This window comes from Liolophura sinensis, chromosome 5 (genome assembly GCF_032854445.1).
Source record: "Liolophura sinensis isolate JHLJ2023 chromosome 5, CUHK_Ljap_v2, whole genome shotgun sequence".
Lineage (NCBI taxonomy): Eukaryota > Metazoa > Mollusca > Polyplacophora > Chitonida > Chitonidae > Liolophura > Liolophura sinensis.
The window spans coordinates 16593236-16605274 of NC_088299.1; the positions used below are offsets into that span (position 1 = coordinate 16593236).

General features: G+C 37.1%; 1 protein-coding gene across 2 annotated transcripts; it reads left to right on the plus strand.

The window, feature by feature from the left end:
- The first annotated feature begins 101 nt into the window (after window positions 1–101).
- LOC135465783 (N-terminal EF-hand calcium-binding protein 1-like) lies at window positions 102–10272 on the plus strand. 2 transcript variants are annotated; one of them, XM_064743125.1, is made up of 12 exons: window positions 102–157; window positions 2337–2361; window positions 2841–2949; window positions 3216–3339; window positions 3871–4007; window positions 5298–5419; window positions 5680–5747; window positions 6328–6381; window positions 6826–6935; window positions 7254–7331; window positions 8071–8162; window positions 8619–10272. In XM_064743125.1, the coding sequence occupies exons 1-12, from the start codon at window positions 104–106 to the stop codon at window positions 8642–8644; spliced, it is 999 nt and encodes a 332-aa protein (XP_064599195.1). In that variant the 5' UTR covers window positions 102–103; the 3' UTR covers window positions 8645–10272. The 2 variants fall into 2 exon arrangements, with proteins under 2 accessions (XP_064599195.1, XP_064599196.1); XM_064743126.1 differs by having other exon boundaries at window positions 5683–5747.
- Window positions 10273–12039: the final 1767 nt, after the last annotated feature.

The window sequence follows — 12039 nt, forward strand, 5'->3', positions numbered from 1 at the left end:
ACACAAATTCACTACAGCGTCGGTCCTCTGGGTTTAAGGTGAACGTTTCGGCAGTTCTCGCCACTACAACTTCCGTCTCGCGCAGACAGCTTTGACAAGGAAAATGGCGAACACTGGGGAATCCGACGAACATCCAGGAATGCTGATTTTTCAAGATGTGAGACACGACAGAAATAATGTTTTCTCTTTACTCCGTAGTATTATGACGGTTAATGAATGGGAAATCTATTTGGCGTGATCTGGTTTGTGTGGGCTAACCAGGAAGTAGTTTTAATCACCGGCACGAAAGTTTTGACTGACTATACACTTCTCTTTTGAGCTCTTTTTTTCCTTTTAAGTATTTGAATAGCATTCAAGAATTGAATGATACATTATCTAACTACAGCAACTAGTTACAACCGTCAACATAACCTCTTTGGGTGTCATTTAGATTTTAGAAACTAGTAGGTGTATGCAAATAACACATTGAATATGATTTAAGCAGTAAACATTGCAGCTGCTATTCATGAGCAATGTTTTACTTACTGATAACATACAGCATAGCGAAAATGTTGTATATATTGGAGACAGCTCACATCCGCAGCCCTCAGAATTAGCAGCAGCATCTGGCAATGTCATCGTACAAGCTGGCCTGAGCTGAACTCTCAACGGCAAATTTTTGCCATCGCAGTTTGACAGGAGCAGGTTAGGTGGCAATGATATGAATGTGTAAATTAGGTAAAGTGGAAAAAGAGATAATTCAGTGTAACCAGTCCCAGAAGAAGTGGTGATCACAAATACATTTTGTATTTCACATACAGGTACCAGGATAATGTTTTACATCATCATGCACTCAACTACATATCCAGATTGTCACTAATTTATAGACCAGCAGAGATTATGTTCTTGTTACATAAACTATTTATTCCTGTTTCATTTTTATCGTATATGCGTGTCAAGATCAAAAATTGCAAACAATTAAATATTTACCAGTGCACCAAGGGCTGTAACATATCAACATGGGCCGTTCTCATCATGACAGGGCTTTATACACACGGCCCCAAAAGCCTCCTCACTTCTTGTCTGGTCAGTAAATAATGTTGTGGCAAAATATAACCCTTTCGATATGGAGTCCCAATTCACAGAACTAAAATAATTACTATGTAAGGTAAACTTAGCTGTAGTGTATGTCTGTGTGGGTATGGATTTTTATGGATGATTTGAAATATTCATTCAAGTTTTTTTATTCATTCGCAAAACAATTTGTTGATGGCAGTTTATTGAAGCTGCAAAGTTCAAGGGCTGTATCGCGGCACTTGGACTCGAATGAGGCAGTGACAAATGTAAAAACGGGGTTAAAGATAACATGGGAAGGTATAGGGAAATAAACACCAGTACACTGGACTATGGTTGATTATAACCAGATATTATAGTAGGGGCCTACATTAAACAACCGAACCAATCTGCACCTAGGCATACCAGTGTGCAATGTTGAACATATTCAAAAACTCAGGTTTTGCCTTATTAGGATGTGAAGTAAAGTTTTGTATGAACTCCCTTGTTATTTAGACAATGTTTTCACTGCCATGTATGCATGTTGGCATAAGTAAAACGGTGAATGCCAGGATATATGTGGAAAGGCTGGACATTGATTGCAACTCTGGGATTTTAAGCTGGCCACATATTGATGATAAGGTAGTAAGTGTGCATGGTTGATTTGACATGTTATAGACATGGCTATTTTCTGATTTCAGAAGAATTACCTTTTTGTTATGGTGTGATTAATAGTGCAGCTGTTTGCCTGTGGCACCAAAACATTTTGTGGACGATCTCTGCAGTCTTGGAGCCACATACCATAAAATTATGGTTGTCCAGTTCATAGTTTTGAAAGAGTGTCATAGCTGCTTTGAACCAATAATTAACACTCTATTTGGTCTTGTGAGGAGATTAATGGAGGTGTAAAAGAAAATTTAACTCAGACAACATAGGCCTTGAAAAAGGTTTTTAGCCTGAAATATGAAAATTAAAGTTTTTAAAGTGTGCGATATCTATTGCAAAAAATAGAGTGGGCAATAAATGACAGGCATTAGATAACTGTGTCCATAAATACCTTAAATTCTTTTTTAACCTTTTTTTAACATTTTTCGTTCCCAAAAAATTTCACAAATTAAGCAAGTATTTTCTGTTTTGGGTTTTTGAGACTCTTTTCCAAAAGTTTTTCACATCATTTTGAGAGCCTAAAAATGTATGACCTTATGTATTTATCTGATGAAAATAAATAAATGTTGACAGTGTCATTATGTACTGTGGCGTAATACAACATTTCAGTGACATTCTGGTTCTGTTCACATTTTCAGGTCTTTAGAAGGACAGACAAAAATGGTAGGTATTGGCCATATTATATAGGGATCAGGTTCTCAGATGCCAAAGTGAATAGAGGGAAATTACTGATGGGCCTTCAGTACCTTTGTTATCATCATCTTGTCTTCATCAGTTTTACATGATATTACATGATTGTATGTTTAATAGGGACAGTATGTGTGAAAATCTGTCTAAATAACACTGTGCTACATGCATACTGATCACAAGAAACCTTAGTATAGATATGACTGTGTAAACCTCCTACATGTATTACATAAAGTCAAACCATCATAATGCTGGCCGCCTTTGTATAAGTGAAATATTCTGGAGTACAGCGTAAAACACCAATCAAATAAAATAAATAAATCAAATAACTTAAGTCAAGCATCATTCATCTTCCACTCATATTTTATTATAGTTTTGTTTTGTTGCAAAAAAAGGTGGCCATGACAGAAATATGCAAGATAAACAAATTTATGGTGTTTTGTTGTGTTTGACAGATGTTGGTGCCGTCAGTTGGGAGAACTTCGTGTCTTTTTTTGCTGATGGCGTCATGTCTGAGAGTGAACTCAAGAGCCTGTTCAATGAAATAGACACCCACAATACCAAGTATTTATCATCTAAACATAGATTTAATGCTCTGACAGAATTTCTGAAATTTGTATTCCCATAATTTGTAATGGCAATACATACTAATAATTAAATACTTTTTGTAAATTAACTCAGCTGTTTAGTAGATAGTTCATTGTTCAAAATTTAATAAAGGAATTAATAAAGACCAAAGTTATGGTAACAAATTATTGCTTCATAAATCTATCAACATCTTGGTTGGAAAAGGAATGGAAATTGTAACTGTGCAGTGTTTTGGTTTTCAGCAACATTGATTGTGGAGAGCTGTGTTCTTACTTCTCCAAACATTTGGGACCTTTCAAAGAAATCTATGCGAAAGTAGGAGAGCTGAATACCGTGGTGAACGACGCGCTGGTGAAAACCTCTCAGGTAACGTGAACTCATACACAGGTGTTTCTCAGAGTTCATAGTGTTTCTGCATTTATTTTATTTTCATAGTGTTCCTGCCTGCAATGCCGACACAGTAACACTCTGTGACATTAGACCCACACACTGTCTGTCCATTTATACTTATAGACCACATGAATACTATAGCCACATGATTTCATGTATAGTTTCAGACTTTTTTCAAATTTGAAAATCAAGGCTAAGTTTGTGCTAAATTACATTCCTCTTTAAAACTGCCCTTGAAGTTTAAATGTAGAGTTTCACTACTGTTGAATAGCATGTGTTGATAGGTGCACATGAAAGGAGTCATTTATATAGCTATTTTGAACTTGGGTTTTTGTACATTTATCTATTGCTAAAATACTGTCCTATGTAAAATAGCTATGTCATTTATGGCTAGGAAAGTCAAGAAAACAGCCACGTTGATCCGACTCAAATGTTCATTTATGATAACATCAAAGAACTTTTGTAATGTGGATTTTCTCTGATGTCGCTCTCTCATGTTGTTTGAAGGAGTACCCAAAAAGCCCTCGCATGGACAAATTTGTGACCAGATTTCTTCTGCGGGAAATGATGAACCAGTTTATCTCCCTGCAGCGACCTCTGGAGGCTGCCCTGGAAGCTCTCGACGAACAAGCCAAGCAGGAGAGGTAAATGCATTCTGTACAACATGTACTTTCCCAGCTGGTGATATTGAAGATTTATATAACTGGTAAATTAGTTAAGGCCTCGTTAAACCTGAGGTTTGGACAGCCTACTCTAATTCCTCAGTTAATTCCATCATTAAAGTATAACTTTAATGCGATTTGAAAACATAATTCTTATAATTTAGAAGATTATAAAATGTAATGTAGATGCACAGGTTGAGGGCTCATACAAAATTCACGGAAATTAACCAGTCCAGGACAGGTAACATGTTTGTAATATGCCAGAGACACGTATTATGTCAGGTCAGATTTGGTGAGGATTTAGGATAAGATCTGTGTGAGGTGAGGGACATGTACATATACAGTGGTTTCTACCCAGTGTCTTCCAACCATTAACCAGACCATTTTCATGGGAGGGAAATATTTACATTAAAAACAAAACCAAAACAGATAAAGTGGTAACACTGATAGTTTTCATTCTCATTAGACAAATACTTTTTCTCTCCGATATGTTGTAACATAGAAACTTTCCAACTCAGCAGGCATCTGTTCAGTGAGCACTTTCACTAACCTTTGGACATTTCGCATTTTCTTGGGGAGTGGGATGTAATTGAGTGGGTAAGGTGCATGACTCCTAATGAGAATGCACACAAAGCTTGGACCACGATTTGTGGGCTCTCCTGCTCTCACTATGTTCAGATGGTTTACAGTGCTGTACATGTAGGCAAGTTTGCGCAATCATGCATGCGTACTTTGTCTTCCACCAATATTGTGTGTATATCCATTCCTTTAGGAGGGGTAGATACCAGGATCAATCCTGGGTCGAGTCACACCTAAGTCGGTAAAAGAGGAAGTTGTAACTTCCTCGCTTGCCTTTCAGCATGAAGGGGATATTGCAATGACTGGTCGAACCGTATCAGTATAATGGCTCGGGCGGGGCGCTTTACTTGCCTTTGGTAAGGTGTCTCATTGAAGCAGCACTAGATAAAAGAACGGTGGAAATCCGTCCTGCAACAAGGAGGCACATTACATGCACTCTAAGTATTCCTTCATCGTCATGTGACTGAAAAATTGTTGAGTATGACATGAAACCCCAAGCACTCACTCACTCACTATATCTATTCGTCACATGGGGAAGTTCATGAGTATATTGCCAAAGGCCTGTGGTTTACCCTGGGCACTCTGCTTTCCCCCACCTTTTAAACTGACCATCCTGGTATAAGTGAAAATTTCTTGAGTTCCTGATTAAATTATCAGTCAATAAATCTGTCAGTCGGTCACATTTGATTTTAGACCTGACATTCGGCCAATAGAGCTGGACACCACCCAGAAGAAAAGTCCATCTGGTGTGATCCCAGGCCATGTGGTGAGGCGAGCTAAGCGACAGATCAGTTCCCAGAGTAATGCCTCTGATGGTAAGTCCTATGAACAATTCATTACGCGGTTGTCAGTGCACACCGTATTTATATTAAGTATTGCTTTTTTCATTTTTTTTTTCTTTTTGTATAAAAATTTTTCCTCTATTTTTGAAATAGAGAATATGACAGATTTATCTTTGATTTTCAAAAAGCATTGTCAGTATTCCCTGACCTCTTACGACCTATAATCTTCCTTTTATGCTGTGAAGGAGTTATTCAGAAACTAGATAAGGGATTGCTATGTTTGCTTTGTTCAGCAGGTTCTGTGTCTTTATCAGCTCAAGTGGACAGACTGGCAGCCCTCTTGGACAGATTAGAGAACAGGGTAGGTCTTGAATAGTGTAGAACTCTTCTATTCAGGAGATTATCATCACAGTGGATATATAAAGTCATCACGTTAGATTCTTACGGAGTGGGCTGTGGCTGAGTAATTAGACAGTCTTGTCTTTGAATCTCAATAACACAAGAGACGAGAGTTCAAGCCCAGCCATGGTCAGGCCGTTTTCTGATTTCCTGACATTTACTGATCTTAAGGCCTTGTTGACAATATCCGATCAATGATGCTCATGTGACCTTGTGAACAATTTTACTTTCACTGAAGATATCTTTCACGAGTATGGTGCACGTGTCAGTATGTCACTCGTGAGAATGTTTATCTGTATATTTCCACAGGTTGTTGGTTTCCTCATGCAATAAAACTGACCGCCATTCTGTAAGTGAAAATGTTTATGGTGTGTGACAAAATTGTCGCAAAACATTTCACACAATGAACATTGAGTTAGTAATCTAAGCATAATATTGAGTATACATATAATGCATGTATTCTAATGATATGTGAACTATATGTATAAAACACATGTAACTTCCTAAATGTGTTCACCCCTGTCTTCTCATCGTGTTTGCAGGTGAACTTTGATGGGATAACTGATGAAGATATAAACCTGGAAGTGGATGATGTGGTATGATTGTTGCCTTTCTGTGCAGATTTTGCTATTACAAAACTGTAGTAGTTAGCACAATGCTCTTTACCTGGGTGTTTTATGACCCCAACAAATGACACTGAATTTGCTCTTTAACTTTACTGCCATGAGCAGGTAAAAAATTATTTTGGTATGTTTTCAACCAAATTGTCGTTTTTGTTCCCTTATGGGCTTTGATATAAAAGTGTTATCCTGACAGTTCAACACTGCCATCATGTAAGTGAAAAAAAAGGTTTGGTACATATTCAACCAAAGTATTGTGATTTTTGTTTTCTATTGTTCTGACAGCACAAACCTGTAGGAGATATATATGGCAAAGCCAATACTTTCAGAATGCTTGTTTAGGATGTCTTTAGTTGAAATACAAGATCTATATGTATAAGGTTTGCTGATGTCTCAAAGGCTGCCCTCTGGTGTTCACAGGTGGTACTAGTACAGAGAACTCTGCCTGTGAAGTCTGGCAGCGAGGAGGAGTATAAGAGAGAACTGAAGGAGTACATTCAGACTTCAGAACGAGGAGATGGCTGTCTACAGTGAGAAACTTTTTGTCTGACCATTTCATATTTGTGATTCACTGTCCTGCATCTGGTCATTTTCAAAGTCAAATGACTTATAATATTGATTAGAGAATTATCAAGAGATTATTAGAGATTATCCCAGTTAGGACAAGTATTAGTCTTACAGTTAATTTCACTGTAATTAAGGAATTTTCATTAAGTGTATATGAATATGCAATTTGCCTTCAAACATTAGCTTTTAGTTAACTTTTTAGGCAGAGTGTTAGGTAACTTGTGGCATGGCCCTTAATACCTGGATAACCTGTATATTGGCTTGTGTATTTGTGTTTTCAGTGTGAATGTGAGGTCCTACAAGGAGAATGGCAAGATGGTGATCTATGAAATCTGGGAGTCAAACAAACAGCTCAAGAGGTAGGTAGAACATAAAGTTATCACTTCATTTGTGGAATATGGAGCAAGGACATATCTAAAGCTAAAGTCATACCCCTAGCATCGGATTTCAGTAACAGTGAAAGCAATGTCAAGGTAAATGTTGGGGCGGTATGTTGTATTGAGCATAGGTTTTTGTGTATTTAGATGCATTGCATTCATGTGTCTTATACAGATGAACTCTGTGGTAGCTCTTATTGTGATAGAGCCATTACATGAATGGTATTGTTATGATTTCTTGATGTTCCATATTGTAGTAATCAATTTGTAGCTGTTTTGGAAGATTTTTTGTCATAATTCCACCTTTTACAAGAAAAATATTTGATATTCAACCCTCGCTATGCAATATTCTATTTATTTTTTTATTCTTTGACCGTGTGTTGATTTTGCATATTTGAACAAGTTTAAGTAATGTTTTCAGTTGTAGGCCTTCCCAGATGTGTGTATATAGCGTGACGTTGTACCGACGTTGTGTCTTCATCTCTGACATAGAAATGTTACAGTTGACTAAATTTGTGTTTTGATGTCACCCCACAGAGCTCAGTTTGAAATGTCATAAAACAAAGCATTTCTCTTTTGATGTCAGTCCGCCTTTGCGTGAAATAACAAGATGTAATAAGAAAACATCTGGGTGAAATATAACATTTGTCAGTGAAGGAAACCCTGACATTTCACCTTTATATAAATAATACAAATGATCATTAAGTATTTGTTGTTATAGATTTGAGGATGGACCTGCTTCTAAAAGCCTAGCAGATCTGAATGCCACCCACTTAAGCTCACCTCTGGAAATCCAAACCATGACTATACCAGGTAATATAAAACTCTATACCTACGTAATTATTTTGAAATATCAAGGATGCCTAAGATGGATAGGGTTTGATAGGCCCTCAACACTGAGATTTGGAGTCACAACTTTCGTGGATTCTCCGACAGTCACTTTGGTGACAATATGCATTCGACGGTGTTCATATTGTGTTCATGCAATCTGATGTTTGGGTGAGGCCACTTGTCCTCTTGAGTTTGTGTGCCATGTGTGAAATACTTCCTGCCAAAGTAACTCGAGTGGCAATAGTTGTTTTGCTGCAGGTGAACATGGTAAACTCAGAAGCTGTTCAGAGAGCTGTTATACAAGTGAGTGAAAAAATCTGTCAAATTGATAAATGATAAAAATCTTTAGCTCAAAATGACTTGATGCTTTTTCAAGACATTGAATACTTCAGTTTATATAATATTCAAATGAATCCATTGCTTTTTATTATATTTCAGCCCAGTGGTGGAGGAAGGAGAATTAATAGACACCCAATGCTCACAGCTTGTGTCATCTACAACAGTAGAGCTCCCTGCCCCTTAATAAGGACAAACAGCAAAGATTTGCTGGTAGATACCTCTAATACTCAGTCATTGGTCCCATGTGGCCCCACCAGTCACCTTAACGTAATCCCAAAACACAGATACATGTATCCTTAGAGAAGCTGAGAGGCTACAGGTTTGCTTCAACAGCTTTAGTTAGACAGGCCTTCTTCCAAAATTTTATGTTGGGCGTAACTTGCCTACAAAACACAAATATTTTTGTTTGGTTGGGAAATGGTTTTTAATTCTTGTTTAATGTGGCTTATGAAAAAGATAGTATTTGAAAGAAACTGCTATTGTGAAAGTAAATAAATGAAATTCTATCAAGGCCAAATAAAAAGTGTAAATAAGTAGTGTGTTGCGTAGCTCTCTTTTCTGAGGGTCTGTTGGGCTACACCCAGCACACATATTTGTTTATGCTGGCCTGAACAGATGACATTACAACATTCTCATAGTATCCTTGTCTTGGCTCAAGTCAGTAGAAGTACAGATTCCAGCATTTTATTTGAACTGGTCACTGTGAAGTTCTCTGTAGCAGTCTGTGATTAATATATAGGCCAGGTAGATACAGCACAGGTAGTTGTGGTTATTCTCAGGTAATGTACAAGTATTCCCCTGTGCTGTTTAAAGCCATTCTCAAGAACTGTTTCACGCTGTGTGACTAGTCTGGTTAACCACAAGTAAACCACAACCCTTTGGCAGACACCTGAGCAACCTCCTGATATAAAGCCAGAGTGAAAGCAAAGGGATTGATCCCTGTGACCTGATTGGTTGGGGGCCAGTCAGCTACAAGAACAATGCTTTAAGCCAAAAAAGTCAGCAAGGGTTTTCTTTGCATTGTGTTAGTAAGTCAGTCAGGTCAGATGTTCGCTCAAGACAGACTTGTGTTTTGAGGTTTATTAGCATGGACTTTTTGCCATTGGTTGTTAGTATGGCATGGTTTCTTTTAAAGTATCATTTAAAGAAACATTTACAAATTTATAACTACACAAGTATTTGCTATGCAGTTCTTGTTTTACATGCGTAATAGATTTGTAAAAATTATGAATTTGGTACTGGTTGAATTTAGAGGTACTATGTAAGTTTTCACAGCTCTCTACAAAAGCGTGATGGATGGAAACGGCCAGAGGGGATTGACTGAACATACATTTACATTTCTTGTCTCTGAATGTTTATTGTCTTGAACGGCATTTTGAATGGCATTTTGAACTCTTGATTTTGTTGAATATCTTCTATTATTATACATGTTCCACATTTGTCTATCTTTTAACGTTGTGACCATCGTGCCACATGTTTGTCGTGTTGCACGGCGACATTAACAACATTTATATTGCAAGTTGCCATTAGCAACGTGACGTTACATCATTCATTGACACTGCGTCTTTTCTCCCCGCACAAATTCTTGTGTCATTCATAAAAATAATACTACGAGTCTCGGTGTCTTTTATTTGAGTGTCAAATTTTCATTTTCGGCAACTAAATTTTGCTACCTAGTGAAATGACTGATGTTTGATGTATAATAAATGGGTTATTCAGTGAATACGGGCTGATGTGGATGAGTTCTATTGTTGCGTGGCGCTGAAGCAAGAACAAGCTTGAGTTCCCGCTTCAGTGCCAAGCAACATCAGAACTGGTCCACATCAGCCTGTATTCATTGAATAACCCATAAGCACTACTCTACAAGTATACCGTATGTCCGTTCTTGGCATTCAATACCATCCTAATAACCTTGCTGTAGGGGATGTCTGGCAGATGTCACACATTAGGGATTATTTATGTTTTTGTATGTCTACCAATATGTCCATTGAATTACATTACTATTGCATTCGATTTACATTATCTTTAAATTCAGTGGTTTTTGTATGTATTTTTGGGTTTTTGAAGTTTTTTATCAGGGCATTAGAACATAGTGTCTTGGAATCTTACTTGAATGTCTGCTTACAACTTATTATTCGTCACCTGGTAATCAGCTATAGATTTCTCAGTACTTAATGCTGAAAATCAGTTCAAATACAGCCCAAAGGTGGAATAAAGCTTTCAATGCTGCTGTTGTGTAACCTAAGTTATTACAATTTGTGTACAAGCTTTTTACGAGCTCTTTCTTTTGGTAGCTGTTTATATAAAGGTATTGGGATTATTGAAATTTTTAGTCCAATACCTTATAACTACAGTTTAAACCCAAAAGTGATATTAATTTTGAATTACAAACCAACAATTTATACGGATGGCCCCGTGACTACTAGGTCTATACTGTCTGTTATTGTATTAATTAATCCCAAAGCTGCTTATTGTACACCAATGTTTTTACGTTACATCTGTTTCTATATTTACACATTATATACATGTTATATACAACCTTCTATTAACCAATTTTCCCAGCAGATGTCGTTTTTAATAATCCGTAGTATACAGAATATAACATTCATATGATTGTATAAATATAATTTGCCTGAGTATTATTAATTATATGAAGGTATATTTATTAGTGTTAACATGGTTGGATCGGCCTATCTGCCGCTTTTATAGTGGTTGTTGTCGTTTTTTACCCATACAGAACTGATATGAGCTGACGCTTCTACTGTTTTTGTCCAGGTATTGTCTATGTATACTGTTCAGCTCTTCCTATACTATACTCTGTGTTCCGTATATGTTATAATATCTTGAGTGTTCTAACGCCCACCTTTCCCAAAAATCTCTTTAACCCATGTACCTGCCCCTCTTGTATTGTAAATATGGATTGTATAACTGCATTAAGTAATGGTCATCATAGTGAATAATGACCCCTTACAAACACTTATTTTTTTCTTTAGCCATCAAGCCCAAAATTCGTCGGCTATAATGCTACAAATGTTACAAGCTACAATGTCCATAGCACTAGTATTGAAATTTCTTCTTTTTGTTTTAAATAATATACTCTTCCTTTATATATTATTCAGGTTAAAAGCACTTTCAATGACGCCAAGTTTTGGCGCGCATCGGCCCTTTGGGCCGGAAAAGCGCCAGTACAAATCAATTTCCCCCCCCCCCCCTTCTATTATTAATTTGTAGTAGGTATGCAATATATACAGTAACTCACAGAAAGAAACTAGACACACGAAGTAGCGAAAGGAGAAACTTGTGAAGAGTTTTGTAGTCAAATGGTCACATAGAAATATCCAGTGAAATGGTATATGTTATTGTCTGATGTATTCATACAGACTTCTCCGTAAAGATTCACATGTGCTAGATACATATTAAAACATGAAAACTCGTGCCTTGACTTCGCATTACTTGGTCTGGTGCAGCTTGGTTCAGCGTTATGAACTTGTCAGAAGCATACAGTTTGCCTATAAGCCAG

Excerpts from the sequence above, each read along its gene's own strand:
- LOC135465783 (XM_064743125.1), top strand. The coding sequence starts at position 104 with ATGGCGAACACTGGGGAATCCGACGAACATCCAGGAATGCTGATTTTT. Across the intron at positions 5,420-5,679 it reads CCAGAGTAATGCCTCTGATG|CAGGTTCTGTGTCTTTATCA; the intron begins GTAAGTCCTATG and ends TGCTTTGTTCAG. Across the intron at positions 6,936-7,253 it reads CGAGGAGATGGCTGTCTACA|TGTGAATGTGAGGTCCTACA; the intron begins GTGAGAAACTTT and ends TTGTGTTTTCAG.